This window comes from Ahaetulla prasina, chromosome 8 (assembly GCF_028640845.1).
Source record: "Ahaetulla prasina isolate Xishuangbanna chromosome 8, ASM2864084v1, whole genome shotgun sequence".
In the NCBI taxonomy this organism is placed as follows: Eukaryota; Metazoa; Chordata; class Lepidosauria; order Squamata; family Colubridae; genus Ahaetulla; species Ahaetulla prasina.
Genome location: NC_080546.1, coordinates 12,464,385 through 12,485,186, shown reverse-complemented (window position 1 = coordinate 12,485,186; position 20,802 = coordinate 12,464,385). Strand labels below are relative to the sequence as shown.

At 44.5% G+C, this 20,802-nt stretch overlaps 1 protein-coding gene across 1 annotated transcript in view; it reads left to right on the top strand.

The window, feature by feature from the left end:
* ANTXR2 (ANTXR cell adhesion molecule 2) overlaps positions 1-20,802 on the top strand; it is a 192,471-nt gene that overhangs the window by 78,481 nt on the left and 93,188 nt on the right. The window contains exon 11 of the mRNA XM_058192834.1: positions 18,170-18,248. Coding sequence (XP_058048817.1) covers positions 18,170-18,248 — 79 coding nt within the window. The remainder of the gene's footprint in view (positions 1-18,169; positions 18,249-20,802) is intronic.

Genomic DNA, 20,802 nt, shown 5'->3' with positions numbered 1-20,802 from the left:
TAGATAGATGCCCTGTTTCCCCCAAAATAAGAGATCCCCTGATAATAAGCCCAATCGGGCTTTTGAGTGCATAGCTGTAAGGCCAAGCGCTTATTTCAAGGTTCAAAAAAAATATAAGACAGGCTCTTATTTTCAGGGAAACACGGTAGAACTCAGATGTTTTTCTCACAGGTTTCCCTTCTGGTAGTATATATACGGAGGGAAAATTTATTTTCGTGCTTCAAGAAAAAAAAATGATTAAAGGAGATGGGCATTTGGAATGGTTGACTTTTTTGGGGGGAGGATATTAGAGTTTGGTACATTTGTTAGCATACTTCGTAATCTGGTTTTGTAAGCATTGAGCTTAGGGCAGTCACTAGCAGTTGGGAAGATAATTTTATGATTTGTCTAAAGGTTTGTCCGATTGTAAAGTAACTAATACTAGCCCCACAGTTTTATTGTCTGAAGGCTAAATGAGAAGGAGAAAAGCTTCATGTTTGGGTTGTGCCACTTCCCCACCCTACCCCCCAAGCAAGTATAGGTAGGGAGTTAGAGTTAGAATAGAACCCCTTAACTAGCATGCTGAGTAGAAAATTCAAGGCCAACATAATGCATATTTTTTTTTAATTTGTTGAAAGCACAAAAACATCCCTCCATTTCTCTTCCCGCCCCCACCCCCCTTTCGAATCTGAAATGGTACATTCCGAACATCATGTCGAGCTCATCTGTTTTAGCTCCAAAATGATCACTACTAGCGCAACCTGCCAAATGAGCACAAAATGTGCTGAATTTTTATCGCATGTCTTTCCAACCTTGGTGCAAACGAGGAGAACATGTTGTATTTTTATTGTGCTGGGCTACAATTGTCAGGCTGTACAGGGTCGCTTGCAGTCAGCGCGCACTAAATTATAATGGCAGGGCCAGGAAAGCACTGAGTAGACTGGAAGCACACTTTCTCTCTCTCTCTCCCTCTCCCTCTCCCTCTCTCACCCCCTCCCTCCTTCTCCCTCCCTCCCTCCCTCTCTCTCTCCCTCTCTCTCTCTCTCCCTCTCCCTTTCCCCTTCCCTCTTCCCTCTTCCCTCTTCCCTCTCCTCTCTCTCTCTCCCTCTGCCTTCCCCTCCCTCCTCTCTCTCACCCCTCCCTCCTTCCTCTCCTCTCCCTTCCTCTTCCCCTCTATCTCTCCTCTCCCTCCCTCCCTCCTCCTCTCTCCTCTCCTCTTCTCTCTCCCTCTCCCCTTCCCCCTCCCTCCCTCCATATTACAGATCATTGGGGCATACATGCATATATATTGCATAATTATTTATTTATTTATTATTATTTATTTATTTATTTACATTTATACCCCGCCCTTCTCCGAAGACTCAGGGCGGCTTACACTATGTTGAGCAATAGTCTTCATCCTATTTGTATATTATATACAAAGTCAACTTATTGCCCCCAACAATCTGGGTCCTCATTTTACCTACCTTATAAAGGATGGAAGGCTGAGTCAACCTTGGGCCTGGTGGGACTTGAACCTGCAATAATTGCAGGCAGCTGTTGTTAATAACAGGCTGTTTAGCAGCCTGCGCCACTCAAATAATAACTATAATAATAATAATAATAATAATAATAATAATAATAATAATAATAATAATAATAATAATAAGAAGAAGAAGAAGAAGAAGAAGAAGAAGAAGAAGAAGAAGAAGAAGAAGAAGAAGAAGAAGAAGAAGAAGAAGAAGAAGAAGAAGAAGAAGAAGAAGAAGAAGATAGACTTGCCAAAAAAAAAAAAAAGAATTTTAGCCCCTTGGCTGGAGATACAAAGTCTTATGGTTTTGGAGGGTCTTAAAAAAAAACCCACGAGAAATTTGGGCCTAGGCTTTTTTCTAACCAATCACAAAGATGATATCCCCGAAAGGGACTGTACATATTTGAACTCCTGACTTTCTACTGGCACAATTGGCGCTGTGGTTGGACACCACCCAAGGCCTCTCTTCGAGTGGAGCGAACTTTAGTGGCTAACTCGCTAGCAATTTGCGAACTGCTTCTCGTCCCTTCCCTTTCTCCAGTGGGGTTTGAACGTGGAGTAGATTAAGTTAAAAATGATAAGGAAAGGAACAAGCGGTCTCTGCCGCTAATAAATGCAAATATGCTGACACACAAGGAGGGAAGGCTATCTAAAATAAATCGGCATCGTTGGCAAATCGCTAGACGGGATTGCACCGGTGACCAATCTCACATCCCTGTTGCCAGTTCCAGCGGAGGGTGGAGATTATCCCGTTATCCTCTGGCCCCATACAAACAGCATCCTGCCTTTTGCCTCATTGGCGAAGCAGAATTCATCAAAGGTTGGAGGAAGTGTGTGACAGCATCTGTCAGTTGAGAGAGGAAGGGGAAATTAGGAGTTAGAATAAACATTAACATCCCGAAGCTTGCATGGAGGAGGCACATTAAACAAACACATTTTGTGGTGAATTTACATAAGTTTAAGCGTAAAAAGATAAAGGTTCCCCTCGCACATATGTGCTAGTCGTTCCCGACTCAAGCGGGTGGTGCTCATCTCTGTTTCAAAGCCGAAGAGCCAGCGCTGTCCAAAGACGTCTCCGGGGTCATGTGGCCGGCATGACTCAACGCCAAAGGCGCACGGAACGCTGTGACCTTCCCACCAAAGGTGGTCCCTATTTTTCTACTTGCTTTTTTTTTTAACGTGCTTTCGAACTGCTAGGTTGGCAGAAGCTGGGACAAGTAACTGGAGCTCACCCGATTACGCGACACTAGGGATTCGAACCGCTGAACTGCTGACCTTTCGATCGACAAGCTCAGCGTCTTAGCCACTGAGCCACCGTATCCCTCACTGTTTTAAGCTTTTTATGGGTTCATTTTCTGCAGAGAAGGGAAAGCTGGCATCTAGGGTATCAACACTGGTACACAGGTCCTGGAGGAATTCACTTCGCTTTCTTTTGACTTCTGAGGTTTTAGAAGTTATGAGTTTGGTTTTTGAAGATTCCCCCCTCCCCCCACCAGGTCTATTTCCACCATAGTTTTCACATTGAAAAATATCTCCACCTCTGGTTTGGCCAAACATTTCTCGAATGGCTTGAAAAGACCTTTGGCTGCCTTAGTTGCAAAAAAAAAACCAAAAAAAACCCAGATTTTTTTGGGGGGGGGGTATTTCTTTTAGTACTTCAATCCTCCTTATTGCCCATCTTGGCAATTGTGACAGTTGGGTTTGGTTCAGGGGTGAAATCCAGCAGGTTCTGACAGGTTCCGGAGAACCTGTATCGGAAATTTTGAGTAATTCGGAGAATCAGCAAATACCACCTCTGGCTGGCCCCAGAGTGGGGTGAGAATGGAGATTTTGTAACATCCTTTCCCCAGGAGTGGGGAGGGAATGGGGATTTTGCAATATCCTTCCCCTGCCATGCCCACCAAGCCACACCATGCCCACCAAGCCACGGCCACAGAACCAGTAGTAAAAAAAAAAAGAATTGAATTTCACCACTGGTTTGGTTCCTTTTAAGTTTGGTGCCATACAACAAGCAGTCTGTCGTGTCCCACTCCTCCGCTGACGGCCGGGTCAGGGAAATCCGAATCAGGCGTGCCTCTGCAGCTCTGCCAAAGTCCTAGCAAAGTCCTCAAGGCAGGCAGGAGACCAGAAAGTGACTTCAGCAAGATATGTTTAGACTTTGCCTGACTCAGAGAATGCCAGAAAGCAGGTCCTTTATATAGGCCATGGGGTGTGGCTCCATGACTCAGCACTTATCCAGGCCTGCCCCTCCCTTCCTTCTGATGCCGCCGCCTATCAATTCTTCTGAAGCGAGGGTCACTCCAATCGGCAGCTGTTGGTAATAAACCTTCCTCAGGCTCACATGCTGTGGAGGAGGGGGAGGGGTCTAGTTGCTCCGTTTGCCTGGGCATGGAGCCAGGGCTGGGGGCTGGAGATACTTGCTCTTCTACAGCCTGTCTGGGCATGGAGCCAGGGCTGCGGGCTGGAGATACTTGCTCTTCTACAGCCTGTCTGGGCATGGAGCCAGGGCTGCGGGCTGGAGATACTTGCTCTTCTTCAGCCTGTCTGGGCATGGAGCCAGGGCTGGGGCCGGGAGGCATGCTAGGACATTCTTCAGCCTGTCTGGGCATGGAGCCAGGGCTGGGGCCGGGAGGCATGCTAGGACATTCTTCAGCGTTCGGAAGCAGATAAGCAGACCCCGGCTGTGGTGGTGAGATCGGACGAGACACAACACAGTCCTTGACTTATTGACCACAATAAGCAAGACCATTGTTAAGTGAGTTTTGCCCCATTTGATGACCTTTGTGGCCACAGCTGTTAAAAGAAGCACTGCAGGTGTTACGTTAGTAACGTGGTTGTTGAGTCCCAAAGGTGCTTTTTTCAGGAGGCAACTGGACTTCCTTGGGGTTTTGTTTTTGAAGATGTTTCGGTTCTCATCCAAGAAGCTTCTTCAGCTCTGACTGGATGGTGTGGAATGGAAGGATTTATACCCCTTTCAGACAGCTGGTCATTTGCATCCTTTAAGAGGGTCCTTGAAGCACTTGGAGGTTTGTCTATGTCCTCAGGGTCTCCTGAGTAGTGCTCCTGGTTCCTGTAGTCTGCAGTTTTTTTCCTCTGGAAATCTATTCCTACTCCCACACCATTCAAAGGGTGTTCATCCCAAATTGTATAGCTATAATGCAGCAGTTGTTGAGTGAATCTGAATTCCCCATTGACTTTGCTTGTCAGAACTTTGCATAAGGGGATCACATGACCCTGGGACATGGTAACTGTTGGAAGAAATGTCCATCTGGGTTCAGTTCCAAGTAGGGAGAAAGACACCAGATTCATGGAAGTTGCTTGGAAAGAAGGTTTATTGATGAACAGGATCACATGGCTTGAGAGCCTGGGCAGAAAAAGGGACCAAGATGCTGAGAGTGCCTGGATTTTATGCGTTGGGCTTTGAATTTGAGTTTGTGTTCTGATTGGTTGTCAGACTCCCATGAGGCCATGCAGGGGTAACTTTGTAGGATATCTTTTGAGTCCCAGGCTTGGTTGAGCCTTGCTGGATGATTATATAATGAAAGGGGCTTTGGGCAATTCCTACTACGGCTCTGCCTGAAGGAGGTAGATCTTTGTTATGTAGAATAGACTGGCCTAGGCCTTAATGGCCCATTGACAAAGGTGGTGGGGGGCTGAGTTTCTGCCTCCCTTTTCGGGGAAATATTCTGCCCTTTTAATATTTCCTAAAATATCTCATTTTCCTAGGAGACGGGTGGGTGTTAACTTCCTACACAACTATCAAAAATACATGCCAGTTGTCAAATATCGGAATTTTGAGTCTGTGATTATGGGACTGCTGCAACGGTTGTAAGTGTGAAAAATGGTCATAACAACGTACTGTTGCCACTTTGAATGGTGATTAAATGAATGGTTGTAAGTCAAGGACTGCCTGTATTCAAAATGCTGTTTGACCTGTGCAGAACAGAGTGGAGATATTCGCAAAATCACACGTATACTTTTCATGAAATAATGAAAATAAAAATTAGCTTTTGATCCCGTGGGTAAACAGCCTTTGAAATCAGAGAAACCGACACTTGGCTTTGAATTTCTTTTTCTGTTCTGGATTTTATTGGATTGGCCTACTTTACAGATCTATTTAAAAGATAAATGTAGGGTGGGAGCCAGACACCGTATGAGATTTTCTCTAAGATTAGAAACTTTCTGGGAGACGAATATAATTAACCATAGCTCTGCAACTCAACCCTTACTTGTGGTTTTTAATCGCGCTCTGAAGTCAGCGGTCAGTCCGCTAGATTCTCCATCCTGTAGTCCGGAAGACTTCTGAAAATCCCAGTGGATGTGGGATGAGCTTTAGAGCTCATTTCCATTGGACGGTTCGCCATCTTGCATTTTGTTTAAAAAGGAAAAACAACAGCCTTCCCATTTCGACGTTGTAGCTTGAGAAGTCTCTGTTCTCTTGGCCGGTCCCCCATTTTCACCAGCAAGCTGTTTTTCAGCACTATGATAATATAACCCATTTCTTTCTGTAAAGCAACTTGGAAGCTCGAGTGAGATTTATGCTTTAGTTGCATCCAACCGATTTTGAAACCGAGGGTTGTGTGTTTTTTTTTATTAATTCACAGCAGCATCTGGCTAAAGAGGAGGGCAAGGAGATTGTCAGATCCATAAACCAGACACAGCTGAGTCATTCTGGAAGAATATGATATGTTTGGTAGACAACCCTGTCCTTCTGTGTTGTCAGCCGAAGCTAAAAAACCACTTTACAAAGAAGAAATAATACAAATGGTGCGGTGCTGCGCGCGCTATTTAGAAGTGAACCTCAACTCAGTTTAGTAGGAGGTACTCTCGGGTGTATACAGGCAGTCCTTGACTTAGAACAGTTCGTTTAGTGACCATTCAAAGTTACGATGAGAATGAAAAAAGTGACTTATGATCGTTTTTCCTACTTACGACTGTTGCAGCATCCCCATGGTCACGTGATCAAAATTCAGATGCTTGGCCACTGGCTCATATTTATGATGGCTGCACTGTCCCAGGGTCATGTGATCCCCTTTTATGACCATCTGTTGTGGTCCGCCAGCAGCCTGCGGAGCTGGCAGTGGAGTCAGACAGTGATGAGGCTGAGGAAGAACATGGACCAGTCCTGGAGGCTGGGGAGGGTCCAGATGAGGGCTCTGCGTCTGAGGCAGAGATGGGGCCAGGGCCATCTGGGAGTGAGGTGCGGACTCCAGAGCTTCCAGAGGCTGACAGTAGTGAGGCAGAGGAACAGCTGCCAGAAGGCAAGAGCAGCTCAAGCAAAGAGGTCAACTCAGAAGTAGGGCCAAGAGATGATTGGCCCCGTCCCATAAGGCTTAAAAGACCAGCAACGGCTCTTGGGCTCTTTGTCGGAAAACAACATTCATAGACTTGCTTCTTGTCTTGCTGCATATATTTCTTGTCGGCGTCTTCTGCTTTTGAACTTTTGCCAAGAAAAGCCTTTGGCAGTTTGCCTAATTAGACCAAGGTTGGTGATAAGACTGAAGAATTGGGTTATGGAGAATTTGTTTTGATTTAGTTTGAACTACGCTGAGAATGAGTTTAATTCTCAGCTGTTCTAATAAAGTCTGTTTGTTTTTGAACTGATTGCATCTACTACTACCTACTTGGGCTTGGGTCACAACACCATCTGACAAACAAATTCAAAGGGGAAGTCAGATTCACTTAACAACTTGGTTACTAATTTAACAACTGTGGCGGTTCACTTAACAACCGTGGCAAGAAAGGTCGTAAACTTGGGCAAAACTCACTTCCCTAATGTCTTGCTTAGCAACAGAAATTTTGGGCTCAGTTGTGGACATAAGTCGAGGACCACCTGTATAGGATCATAATTATTACTGATTATTTTTTTTTCTTTCTGACTGGGTTTAATACTCAAGCCATGGAGTGTTTAAATCTTGGTTTATTGAAGAAACATCATCCTTAACTGTAAACCATAACTGACTTCGCTGTTGGCTAGATCCCTTGAATCCCTTTTAAGGTTTATTGTAATGCTTTTTTTCCAAATTGTGAACGTGCTAGATTATATTCAAGAAAAATATATCAATGGTGTAGATAAGCGTCAGTCTGTCAGAGCTGAAGAAGCTTCTTGGATGAGAAGCGAAACGTCTTCAAAGAAAAACGAAGAAGTCCTGTTGCCTCTTGAGAATGCACCTTTGGGACAACCATGAAGGGACAACCATGAACTGAATGACTGAGAAGCTCCATAGACATTTCACAATGGTGCCATATTACATCCATCCAATTTCTTTCTAATATTTCCTATGTACCTTCCCTTCCTGTTGTGTCCTTCTCACCTCCGTCCGAATGATGGCTTAATTAGCCGGCTCTTATCAGCTCTGGTAGCAAAAGATTCAGCGTCTGCCAAGAGCCCTCGATAGCTGCCAAGACGCTGGTGAGTCACAACCTTCAGCTCTAGTCAATCCGTGGATTTGCCTGATACAAAGAGACACACCAGCTCTTGCTGCTCCATGACTCAGCACTTCCTAGGCCTGCCCCTTCCCTGTTTCTGTCGTTCCCTTCTCTCCTGCCTACGAAACCTGGGATTGAGCCAAGCCTGATTGCTGTCAGCTGGGTCTGCCGGCGTGGCCTGGGGGGGGGAAAGAATCAGGAGAAGGAGGCCTCGTTGTCTCTTTCGCTTGGCCTGCTTCTGGCTCCTGGAGCTGATCCAGGGAGGCCGGTGCTTCCGAGGTAAGTCCTGATGGCCCTTCCCCCTCACTGTCCAAATCACTTTCTGGCAGCAGGCCTGGCTCTGAGTCACTTTCTGGCAGCAGGCCCGGCTCCAAGGCATTTTCGGGCATGGGGCCAGGTTCGGGGGCGGGAGCCACAACACTTCCCTTTTCCACACCCAGCTTTTTTTCCAATGGTTATCCTAAAGTTTTAAGAGGTTTTTATTAAAAAAAAAAAGATATACACCACGTGAACATGTTCCTACAAAGATAGGAGATCATCCCAGACCTCTGTTGCTGCTTCAACTTATTCACAAATTTGTCAGCCTTTGGTCTTTTTGCTACAGCTAATGAATGAAAAGGTGCTTTTTCAGGAGGTAACTGGACTTCCTTGTTTTTTTCCTTTTGAAGGCATTTCGCTTCTCCTCCAAGAAGCTTCTTCAGCTCTGACTGGATGGTGGGGAATGGAAGGATTTATATTCCTTGCAGACAGCTAGTCATTTGCATCATTTTAGAGGGTCCTTGAAGCACTTGAAAGTTTATCTGTGATCTGGATGACTGAGAATCTCTACAGACTGATGCATGAGGCTTTGCTGGTTTTTTATAATTGCCAGTCATTCTATTGGACCAGAAGGCCCAACGTTGAATTTTTCAGTGGCCTTTTTTCTTCAAAAGGGAAGAAGTAACTCCCCACCCCCACCCCCATTTCTCGAATTTATGTAGTGGATTTTTGACGGGTTCCTATTGGCCTCACCCTGGAGGCTGAGCGATGGTATCCGAGGACCGGTCGACATTATGGTGCTGTTGTTTTATTTTTATCTGTTTTAGAAGCATGCAGGGTAGGGACTGCTGTGCAAGGTGACGGCTATTGAATGTGTTTGTCTAATTAACTTTTGGCACAAGATTCCGAACCATTAAGAAGCTAGTTAGTAGCGCTCCGGAATAAACACATCTGGTCCTGCAAAGAGAAGCGGTTCTGCCTGGCGTTGGATGACAGATGTGCTGATGGCTCCCTCTGTCCTCTCCTTTAAATAATTAACAATGTGCTGCTGGACAAGTCCTCAAAGCCAGCTGTTTGCTCCACCCTCATTAACTTGCAGCATCTCGCAACGCAAAGCTTTTCTTTCGGCTTTTTCGACAAAAGTGTTTTGCCAGGCAGGGGTTGGAAGTGGGGGGAAGCTGGGGGAAATCCGCCTCTTTTGAAATAAGACTCGGCATTTGGCTTCTGGGGTTTGCAAAGGCACTTGGGGTGGTTGCGATAGAGCCCCAGGCCACCCAAATGAGAAAGTGTTCATTGGCTTGAGAGATTGATCTCTGCTTCTGGACAACGGGCATCTTGGCAAGTCCCGCCCAGATGTTTTCATTTGTTTAGACGCGGTGATGAACACCAGAGGTGGTATTCAGCCGGTTCGGGCTGGTTCGTCCGAACCTGTAGCGCTGACGATCAATGGGCCCGTGCCCCCCCCCCCATCCTGGCCTTTATTTCCTGCTTTGTAACTCATCTCAATCGCGCGGCACAGCTGATTTCCACCCCTCGCTGTTCTACTTACCGTTGCTGACTTGGAAGGTAAGCGGCGGAGCTTCTAAATGCTCCATATTCAGTGCTGTATGCACGCGCAGGAAGCGCACGCTCACTGAACCGGTTTTGTTAAACCGGCAGCCTCCCACCACTGGTGAACGTCCCTCTTTTGAAAATAGTAGTGACTTGTCTTAAGAGTTATTCTCCTGACTAATGTATGGCTGCTCATCTTGGAACGTCTGGGGACTTATGGGTAATTGCAGTAATGGAGAGAGAGAAAAGAGAAAGAGTAAGAAAGGAGAGTGTACAAATTCTACTGATTTATATGTTTGTAAAGTGGATAAGACGCTGAGTTGTCGATCGAAAGGTCGGCAGTTCAGCGGTTCGAATCCCTAGTGTTGCGTAACGGGGTGAGCTCCCGTTATTTGTCCCAGCTTCTGCCAACCTAGCAGTTTGAAAGCATGTAAAAAATGCAAGTAGAAAAAATAGGGACCATCTTTGGTGGGAAGGGAACAGCCTTCCGTGCGCCTTTGCCGTTGAGACATGCCGGTCACATGACCACGGAGACGTCTTCGGACAGATCTGGCTCTTTGGCTTTGAAACGGAGATGAGCACTGCCCCCTAGAGTCAGGAACAACTAGTACATATGTGCGAGGGGAACCTTTACCTTTACCTTAAATCATCTCTACCCCTTATTCGTATCTGAAAGTCTTCTTTTGTGTGACAGTGGATGCTTGGTTTTGGAGACTAGGAAGTCTTATGCTTTCTTTGCCTGATTTGCAAGAAAATATGCCTCTTAATAAGTAGTTTATGTCCGTTGATGGGCCGAGACAAGCCACAAAGAGGGATATTTAGTACTTCACTTTTAAAAACGTCCAAACTTCATTACATTTTATACAGACTGACAGAGCAATTCTCAGTGGCTTCTTCTGTTTTCTGCAGTCTTTTTCCCCCCCTTTAAAAATGGTTTTTTCCCCCACAACAGTCAACAATAGCGCAGCTGTCCTTCTGTCTAGTAGAGATCTCAAACCTGCAATTTGGCAAGAAGAAAGGAACAAATTGGATAAATACCAGTAAGTGGTTGCAAAAGGAAAAAAAAAAAAAGAGAGAGATTGAAATGAACTCTACAACTTGTTTGATAAAAACGATTTAAAGAGGCATATGGCATAGTTAAGTACGCTTTCAAAAACATTGGCCTACTTTTGTGAATCGGGTTTTGCATTATTTTAAAGTTATTAAAGTAAAAGAAAGGGAAGCCAGGATATGAATGATACATATTTAAAGCATACAGTACAGTTCTCTCCCTTCACAAGCATGCAAATCATCCATTGATAATTCAGGAAAAAAATGACACAAGGGCAATGCATTGAATTAATCAGTCTTGGGTTCCTGAAGATTTGGAATTTAGAATTTAGAATAACAAGAGTTGGAAGGGACCTTGGAAGTCTTCTAGTCCAACTCCCTGCTTAGGCAGGAAACACCACTTCAGACAAATGGTTATTCCGCATCTTCTTAAAAACTTCCAGAGTTGGAGCATCCACAACTTCTGGAGGCAAGTCGTCCCATTGATTAATTGTTCTAACTGTCAGGAAATTTCTCCTTAGTTCCAAGTTGCTTCTCTCCTTGATTAGTTTCCACCCATTGCTTCTTGTTCTATACTCAGGTGCTTTGGAGAATAGCTTGACTCCCTCTTCTTTGTGGCAGCTCCTGAGATATTGGAACATTGCTATCCTGTCTCCCCTAGTCCTTCTTTTCATTAAACTAGACATACCCAGTTCCTGCAGCCATTCTTCATATGTTTTAGCCTCCAGTCCCCTAATCATCTTTGCTGCTCTTCTCTGAACTCTTTCTAGAGTCTCAACATCTTTTTTTATATTGTGGCAACCAAAACTGAATGCAGTATTCCAAGTGTGGCCTAACCAAGGCATTATAAAGTGGTATTAATACTTCATGTGATCTTGATGCTATCCCTCTGTTAATGATGTGGGGCTGTTGATAAAGATGGTAGGCGTGAGGATGGAATTATTTTGGTTGGGACCACTTTTTCATGAAGTCAACATCCAGTACAGATAGTCCTCGACGTACGACCACAATTGAGTGTTTCAAAACATTTTTTAAGTATTATTAATAATAATTATTCCATCCTGGCTGGGGAATTCCATCCTGGCTGGGGAATTTTGGGAGTTGAAGTCCATAAGTCTTCAAGTTTCCAAGTTTGGAGACCCCTGATCTAAGGTGATATAGGCCCAATTAGACTTGGAGATTTGAAATGTTCGGCTCGGTTCTGTTGGAATTTATGCCTTGACATTTCAACAGCAATCCGGTTTGATTCAGGCCCTTGTAAAGATGTTAAGTCAAAAGGCCCATCGAAAAATTAAAATCAAACGGGTCCAGCTGCTTATTTTTCTCGCCGGAAGGAAATGAAAAGAGTGGGAACGGTCAATCTTTAGAGGGCATTAAATCTGCCAAAATTCCAGCGGGATGTCACCAGGGGTGGGTTCTACTTACCTTTACTACTGGTTCACAACAGGAGTGTGCATCCGCAGATTGCCAAATAATGACGTCAGGACGGGTGGGCGGAGCCTTCCGCTGCTTGTACTGCCGGTTCGTGAGAACCAGAGAGAACCCGGAGCAACCCACTGCTGCTTTCACCCCCAAGAAATGTCTGAAATATTTCCCTGGAGGGGTGGGTGGGAGGGGGAGAGCAGAGATGAGGAAAACCATTACAGCGCCTCCAAATGATCTAGCAAAGATCGATTAAATCAACACGGGAAAGGGTGCCGCTGTGAAATAAAACTTTCAAAACTACGTAAAAGCATGGTTATTGCTTGCTGCGCTCAGCCTTCGGGGAGGCGGGTGGGTCAGATCTGGTGTGCAGCACTAAAAAAAAAATGCCCATTGACTTGTCCATGTGGGGTGCTGTGCTTTGCTGCTTCTGATTACTGGATGGTTGAGATAGCAAGAGCGTTGGCAGAATAGTTTGGCCTGGGAAGGGCCCCCTCCTTGCTCATTTCATTGGGGTGCCAGGTCGGCAGGGCACATGTAGCAAAGCTTGGCCTGATTTGAGGAGGACTCATTTGTTTTAGGGTTGTGCCTTGCTGGCAGTGTTCTTTGTTGGTTATTTAGGAGAAGCAGTCTAGTACAGTGAATTACAATGCCGCAGAGAAAGTTGGCATAGAGAGCAGTAAGTGGCTCTTATTGCTGCCTCCCCGGTCTCAAAAAGCAGTAAACATTTGGGTAGTGACTGTATTAGCCTGGCACCCATTGATACATGATCGAGCGTTCCAAACTTCCCTCAGTCGTGCGCAAGTCAAGGACTACATGTAGACTTTGGTTCAACCTTTGCCAACTTGGCGTGTGGACTTCAACTCCCAGCAAAGGCCAGGCTGTCTGGGCATGGTGAGAATTGTGAAAAGGTAAATCGGTGTGGGTGTACTGCTGGCTGGGCCAGGTCATCTGGCTGGGGGATTCTGGGAGTTGAAGTCCATACAGCTACAGCTGAGCCGTGGTGGTGCAGTGGTTAGAATACAGTATTGCAGGCTACAGTTGTCAGCAATTTGTTTATCTTTATTTATTTAATTAATTATTTTGTCAACAAGTACAAGGAAACAAGTATCAGTATAGACATAGGCATGGACAAATGAAAAAATGGCACGAATAAATGGATATAAATAAGCAAAACATAGCCATAGAAACGTAAAATGATTACACACAAATGGGGACAGTAGGACAGGGACGGTAGGCACGCTGGTACGCTTATGCACGCCCCCTTAGGGATCTCTTGAGAAACGTGTTAAGGTCCACGGTAGACAATTTAAGGTATAGGGTATTGGGGTTAGAGAAACTAACAACAGGATCAGGTAGAGTGCTCCAGACATTTACTAGTCTATTGCTGAAGTCCTATTTTCTGCAATCAAGATTAGAGCGGATTACATTTAGTTTGTATCTATTGATAGCCCTCGTGTTATTGTGGTTGAGGTTAAAGTAGTCATCAACAGGTAGGATGTTATGGTAGATAATCTTGTGTACTAAGCTTAGGTCAGAACGTAGAAGGCAAAGTTCAATGTTAACGAAGCCTAAAATTTCAAACCTGGTGGTATAAGGAATTTCATTGCGAGCAGAGGAGTTGAGTATTCTTCTTGTAAAATACCTCTGGACTCTCTCTAATGTATTGATGTCCGAAATACAGTGTGGGTTCCAGGCAGGTGAGCAGTATTCAAGGATAGGTCTGGCAAAGGTTTTGTATGCCCTAGTTAGAAGTATAGTGTTACCAGAGAGAAAACTTGGTAAAATAAGGCAGTTCGATCCTGACCGGCTCAAGGTTGACTCGGCCTTCCATCCTTCCGAGCTCGGTTAAAATGAGGACTCAGTTTGCTACCGTTTGGCGGTTCGATCCTGACCGGCTCAAGGTGAAGTCAGCCTTCCATCCTTCCGAGGTTGGTAAAATGAGGACCCAGATTGTTGACTGAGTAAACCACTTAGAGAGGGCTATAAAGCACTGTGAAGTGGTATATAAGTTCTAAGTGTTATTGCTACCTTCAAGCTGCCAAGGTTGAGAAACGCTGACATAAAGGATACTTGAGATAAATTGGCATATAGTGGACAGAACTGGTTCAAGGATGGCTGTGGTTCACTCTTAATAGATAAAATGCTCCTGAGCTCCATAAATCCACAAACATCTATGAAAATCTGACTCTTCCGGCTTTAAGATAAGCGTATAAGGAAACTTGCTGAGTCCGTTCGAATTCGGGCCAGGAGCAGCTGATCTCTAATCCTTTCCATGTGTTTGGGTTTTTCCAAAGTTATTTGAAGAAATAAGAAACCGCTTTCCTATTTATGTTTCTCTGCTGCCTAATTTCTCTTTCTAGAAAGCCCCACCAAGTCCTAATTAGTGGCCTTTATGCTATATCTGTGTTGCTGGAGTAGTAATTAGTGAGTTTATTGCCAGGACTGACATTTTTATGGGCGTGAGTGAATCCGTCTAATTCTTCACATCTCAAGAACTCACAGTTGGATTGACTACTCAAATCTTTTTTCCGGTGGTCATTTTTATTACTTTTATGTTTCTGGGATGAACAGTTGAGTAAGTTGAGTTGAGTCCAGGGTTTTAGGTCTCATTGGACCATAGGCCAGCAGGATGAGTCCCTGATATTGCTTTTCTTCCACTGAATGTTTTTAAACGTAACATAGCCTATCAGTCTATTTCCAGAGCCAGTATAAACCATTGATACTGTCTCTTGAATGGGATATTTAGACAGATTAACAGAGTTGGAGGCGACCTTGTAGGTCATCTAGTCCACGAGCTTTGCTGGCTGGGGAATTCTGGGAGTTGAAGTCTACCAGGCTTCAAGTTGCCAAGGTTGGAGACCCCTGATCTAGTCCAACCCCGCCGCCCCCCGCCCAAGCAGGAGACCCTACACCATTTTTGACAGATGGCAGTTGAGTCTCTTCTTGAAAGCTTCAGTGATGAAGCTCCCACAACTTCTGAAGGCAAGCTGTTCCATTGGCTGATTGCAAAATTTCTCCTTATTTCTAGGTTGAATCTCTCCTTGTTCAGTTTCCATCCATTATTCCTTGTCTGGCCTTCGGGTGCTTTGGAAAATAGCTTGACCCCCTTCTCTCTGTGGCAGCCCCTCAAATATTGGAACACTGGTATCATGTCTCCCCTGGTCCTTCTCTTCACGAGACTAGCCATGCCCAGTTCCTGCAACCGTTCATCCTATATCCACTCAAGTCACTTTATAATGCCTTGGTAAAACCACACTTTGAATATTGCATCTAGTTTTGGCCACCACAATGTAAAAAAGATGTTGAGGCTCTCGAAAGAGTGCAGAGAAGAGCAACAAAGATGATTATGCCCAGCTACTGTGGCCTAGAGATGGAGCACTTGCCTCACAATCAGGAGGTTGTGAGTTCGATCCTAAATAGAGGCAGATGTAGGGTCTCCTGCTTGGGCTGGGGGTTGGACTAGATGACCTGCTAGGTCCCTTCCGACTCTGTTAATCTGTAATATTAGGGGACTGGAGGCTAAAACATATAAAGAACGGTTGCTGGAATTGGGTATGTCTAGTTTAATGAAAAGAAGGACTAGGGGTGACAGGATAGCAGTTTTGAGGGGCTGCCACAAAAAAGAAATAGGTTGACCTATTCTCCAAAGCACTTAAAAACCTCAAGTGATGGAGTCACCACAACTTCTGGTGGGAAGTCGTTCCACTGATTAATTGTTCTAACGATCAGGAAATACCTCCTTAGTTCCAGGTTGCTTCTCTCCTTGATTAGTTTCCATTGATTGCTTCTTGTCCTGCCTTCAAGTGCTTTGGAGAATAGGTTGACCCCCTCTTTTTTTCTAGGAGCCCCTCAAATATTGGAATACTGCTGTTATGTCACCCCCTAGTCTTTCTTTTAATTAAACTAGACATACCCAACTCCTGCAACCGTTCCTCATATGTTTTAGCCTCCAGTCCCCTAATTAGCTTTGTTACTCTTCTTGGTGGTCTTTCTAGAATCTCAGCATCTTTTTTATATTGTGGCAACCAAAACTGGATGCAGTATTCCCAACGTGGTCTTATCAAGACTTCCTTCTTAACTCGTGAAGGGTTTGTTTTAGAAATGAAGAAGATCTGCGGGTCTCGGCATCAGGGTCTTCTAGAAAAACTCTGTTTCCCCCCAAAATAAGGCATCCCCTGATAATAAGCCCAATCGGGCTTTTGAGCGCATGGCAATAAGGCCAAGCGCTTATTTCAGGGTTCAAAAAAATATAGGGTCTTATTTTCGGGGGAAACACGGTAGCTCTGTAGCCATAGTTGGTTCTTGATTAGACTCCAAGTCAGCTCAGATCACTTCAGGATGATTCAGATCTGCGGAAGACTCCAAGGATGAAACTTTTATTGAAGGTGGAGCAATCAAGGAGCAATTTTTCCATCTCTGTTAGTTATGTAAGGATTGGTTACTTTATTCTCCATATGTAATGATAGCTTGAGCCATTCATTACAATCCACCAAACATACAGGTAGATTTACAACCGTGGCTCAGTGGCGAAGACACTGAGCTTGTCGATCAGAACGGTCGGCAGTTCGGTGGTTCGAATCCCTAGTGCAGGTGTCCTGTGTGAGCAGGGGGTTGGGCTAGATCAGGGGTTACCAACCTTTCGGACCTCAGGGACCACTAAATTCATAATTTTAAATCCTGCGGACCACTAATATGATCTGCCTAATGGCCAGCTGTGTGGGCGTGGCTAGGTGGTCATGTGACTGGGTGGGCTTGACCAACTCCATATCACTCACGTGGAGGGGTGCCTTGACAGCCTCTACTCGCCCTTCCTCTCCCAGCCACTTCTTGCCTCCCCAGGTTCCTTAGGGCCTCAACAGGAAGCAGTTGTTGGAGCTAAGCAGCCACCACGAGGAAGAGTTGGCAAAACAGCTCAGTTCAAATTGGATCTGACCGAGAAGGAGGCTCAGCAGAAGCACCTCACTGAGGACTACGAGCATAGGCATTCCAAGCAAAGGGAAGACCTGCGGGAGTGCAAGGCCAGGGACCGATGCCTGGAGGCTCAGCGGGCTGAGATGATCAGCCAGTTCCAGGCCATGATGAAGTCCCACTGGAACAAGGCCCTCCAGCTCTTCGCCACCAGTGGTGCTTCCCTCCAGCCTTTGCCCAAAGCCCTGCACCAGGAGGCTGAAGCAGACCCCAAGTCGGAATTTCTGGCCCCCTCTGACCCACACAAAAAGACCCCTAAGGGGGAGACTCTCTGCAGTAACACAAGCGTTCTTTGCATGTATCCAGCCCAGGGGCCGTAGTTTGAGGACCCCTGATTTAGTGCAATATAAAAAATGCAAATAATTTTTCTGTGGGCCACCAAAATTTTCTTGCGGACCACCAGTGGTCCACGGACCACCAGTTGGTGACCGCTGGACTAGATGACCTCCAAGCTCCCTTCCAACTCTCTTACCTGTTACCTGATTTATTTAGGGATGGTTCAAAGTTATAACGGCAATCCCAAAAGTGACTTATGACCGTTTTTCGCACTTACAGGTATGACCCTTGCAGCATCCCTATGGTCACGTAATCGAAATTTGGCAACTGACTCACATTTATGGTTGCAATGTCATGTGATCCCCTTTTGCGACCTTCTGACAAGCAAAGTCAATGGGGAAGGTAGACTCACTTAACAAAAATTGTTACTAATTTAACAACTGCAGTGAGTCACTTAACGACCATGAGGTTGCAAAATGGGACAAAATTCACTTGACAAACGTCACGCTTCGCAACGGATATTTTGAGCTCGGTTGTGGTCGTAAGTCAAGGACTACCTGTAATTTAATTCTGAGTTTCTGCTCAGAGCTGTTTAGCAAACCAGTAAACAGCATCAAGATTTGGCTCCATTGTCACATTCTCTATTTGAATTGTATCTGGTCTGTTCACTTTGTAAGCATACCATTAAATTTTGTGGTTACACTTTTCTTTTCTTTTTTTCAGAACAATGGACGTGTTTGTCAGTTTGAACCAAGGGCAGTCGCTCATTTCCAGCTCTTTAACCATTACCGCAACAGAATGTGTAAGTACGCAACCAATAAGAGTCAGAAAAAAGCATGTTGATATCTGAGAGGCTATATTTTTTAGAACACAAAACTACAGTAGCAGCCAAAAATGTGGAAACCTTTTGGGATATGCATATCTCCGCACGTATTATATGACACATCTAAAATAAAAAGTGCAAGGAAAAAGAAAGGGAAAAAGAGAAAAGAAGGACTAGGACAAAGGAAAAGAAAAGAAATATATAAAGATGACTTCCAGTTTTCATTACAAGAAGAGACAAATTGTCCTTGGTCACCCAGGAAACCTCTCTCCTCCCACCCCCCACCCCCCCAGCTTTTTGGCACACGCTGCTGTTATTTACATACAAGGATTATTTGCTGGTAATACACTCAACAGCTCATAAAAGGCTCCTAAACCCACTTCCCCTGAGAGGCTCTGTTGAGATGCATCTGTAGCCTCTTTAAAGAACAAACAGCGCTCTTTCCTTCACCTCTGGAAAATGGCCCCAGGAGATTTATTGCAAGCAAGTTTAGATCATAATGATCATCTTCCAAAATAAGGATTATTCTCCCTCCCTTCCTCTCTCTCTCTCTCTCTTTCTCATTGGAAATTAAACACACATACACAAATGAGGCAGGGTGAAATGCTACTGGTTCGCCTGGTTCGAGAGAACCGGTAGTGATAAAAAAAGCTACCGGTTCATCCGAACTGGTGTTTCCGACGATCAGCTGTGCCGCGCAGTTTATATTCGCTAGAAAGCAGGAAATCCTTCTTTCTAGCGAAGCTAAATCGTGCGGCACAGCTGTTCCCCCCCCCCCTTGGTGTTCTGCTTACCTAGGGAAGTCTTCTTTTTCTGCGCAAAGTGTGCATTTGGTGCGTGCTGTGCGTGTGTGTGCAGTGTGCCTTTGGCGCGCGCATCACATGCGTGGCCAGAGAACTGGTAGCAAACTGGTTCAGATTTCACTACTGAAATGAGGGATTCTGGGTGCTTTCTGCTTGGTTGTTGTTTTTTTTGCAGGCATTTTATTGCCCAAATTAAGTAACCTTATCAATGCTAGACCGATGCACTAACACTGATGGTGTTACCTAATTTGGGTAATGCAAGAAAGCAAGCAAGCTGAGAGAGCACCGAGGACCCCCTCCTGTCAACTCTGAGCTACACATATTTCTTCTTATTTGTTTATTTATTTGTCAATCATATATATTACATATTCTGGTAATATTGTATTACATATTACTAATAAAGGCGTTATTAGCAAAGACATCCACAAAGGCTTTTGGTATTGCCTGTGTTACAGGCATCTGATAAAAAATACAGATCAAGTTTATTTTATGGAGTTTGTTTTACTTTTCGGTGGTGTTTATTTGTTCCAGGTTAATGAAAGTTTTGGCAGAAAAATATTACGATCCACTCTTGGACAACCAGTAAAAATAATGACATGTTTAGATTTTTAAAAAAAAAAAAGCAGCTGGAATTTAGTTTCTATACGTTTGCAGCAATACAGGGTAATCCCATTTGTAGGGTTCCCCCCCAAATCTGTGTGATTCTTAAAAAAAATTTCCTGATTCAAAATACGAAAAAGAGTGTGTGCTGCTTAATGAAAGAAACCCACAGAATGCTTTTAGACTGAACTTACATAGGCACTTGCTGTGCCAACATTTTATGTCATTTTCACAAACAGGAAACATATTTGCTGACTTCGACTTTGAGAAAAAGCCGCAGCTTCTCTGTAAAAAATGAAATCCAAACATTACAAAACTACTGAAATCCAAAGTTGGCCTAGAGAGTCATAAGGGCACATACTCCTATTGAGAGGCACGTGCTGTTAACATCCATTAAATTGCTCAGTTGGTGCTCAGAGGAAATAAAACTAAAAAGAGGATAGAATAATAGAATATCGGGGTTGGAAGGGACCTTGGAGGTCTTCTAGTCCAACCCCCTGCCCAGGCAGGAAACCCTACACCATTTCAGACAAATGGTTATCCAACATTTTCTTAAAAATTTCCAGTGTTGGAGCATTTACAACTTCTGGAGGCAAGTTGTTCCACTGATTAATTGTTCTAACTGTCAGGAAATTTCTCCTGAGTTCTAAGTTGCTTCTCTCCTTGATCAGTTTCCATCCATTGATTCTTGTTCTACCCTCAGGTGCTTTGGAGAATAGCTTGATTCCCTCTTCTTTGTGGCAACCCCTGAGATATTGGAAGACTGCTATCATGTCTCCCCTAAGTCCTTCTTTTCGCTACACTAAACAATCCTACCCAATTCTTTCAACTGTTCTTCGTGTTTTAGCTTCCAGGCCCCTAATCATCTCTGTTCCTCTTCTGCATAAATATATAAACAGAGACCCCACTTATTATTTTCTTTGAACCTGGTAGTGTTTTCTTACTGCTAATCTATCCCATCCGATTTTATGTATTTATAATTATTCTGTGTATTTATTTATTTATACTCCACCCTTGTTATTTTTATAAATAACTCAAGGCAGTGAAATGTCTATGATGATTCTCAGCCATCCGGGCCATGATTGTCCCAAAGGTGTTTTTTTTTTTTCAAGAGGCAACTGGACTTTTCT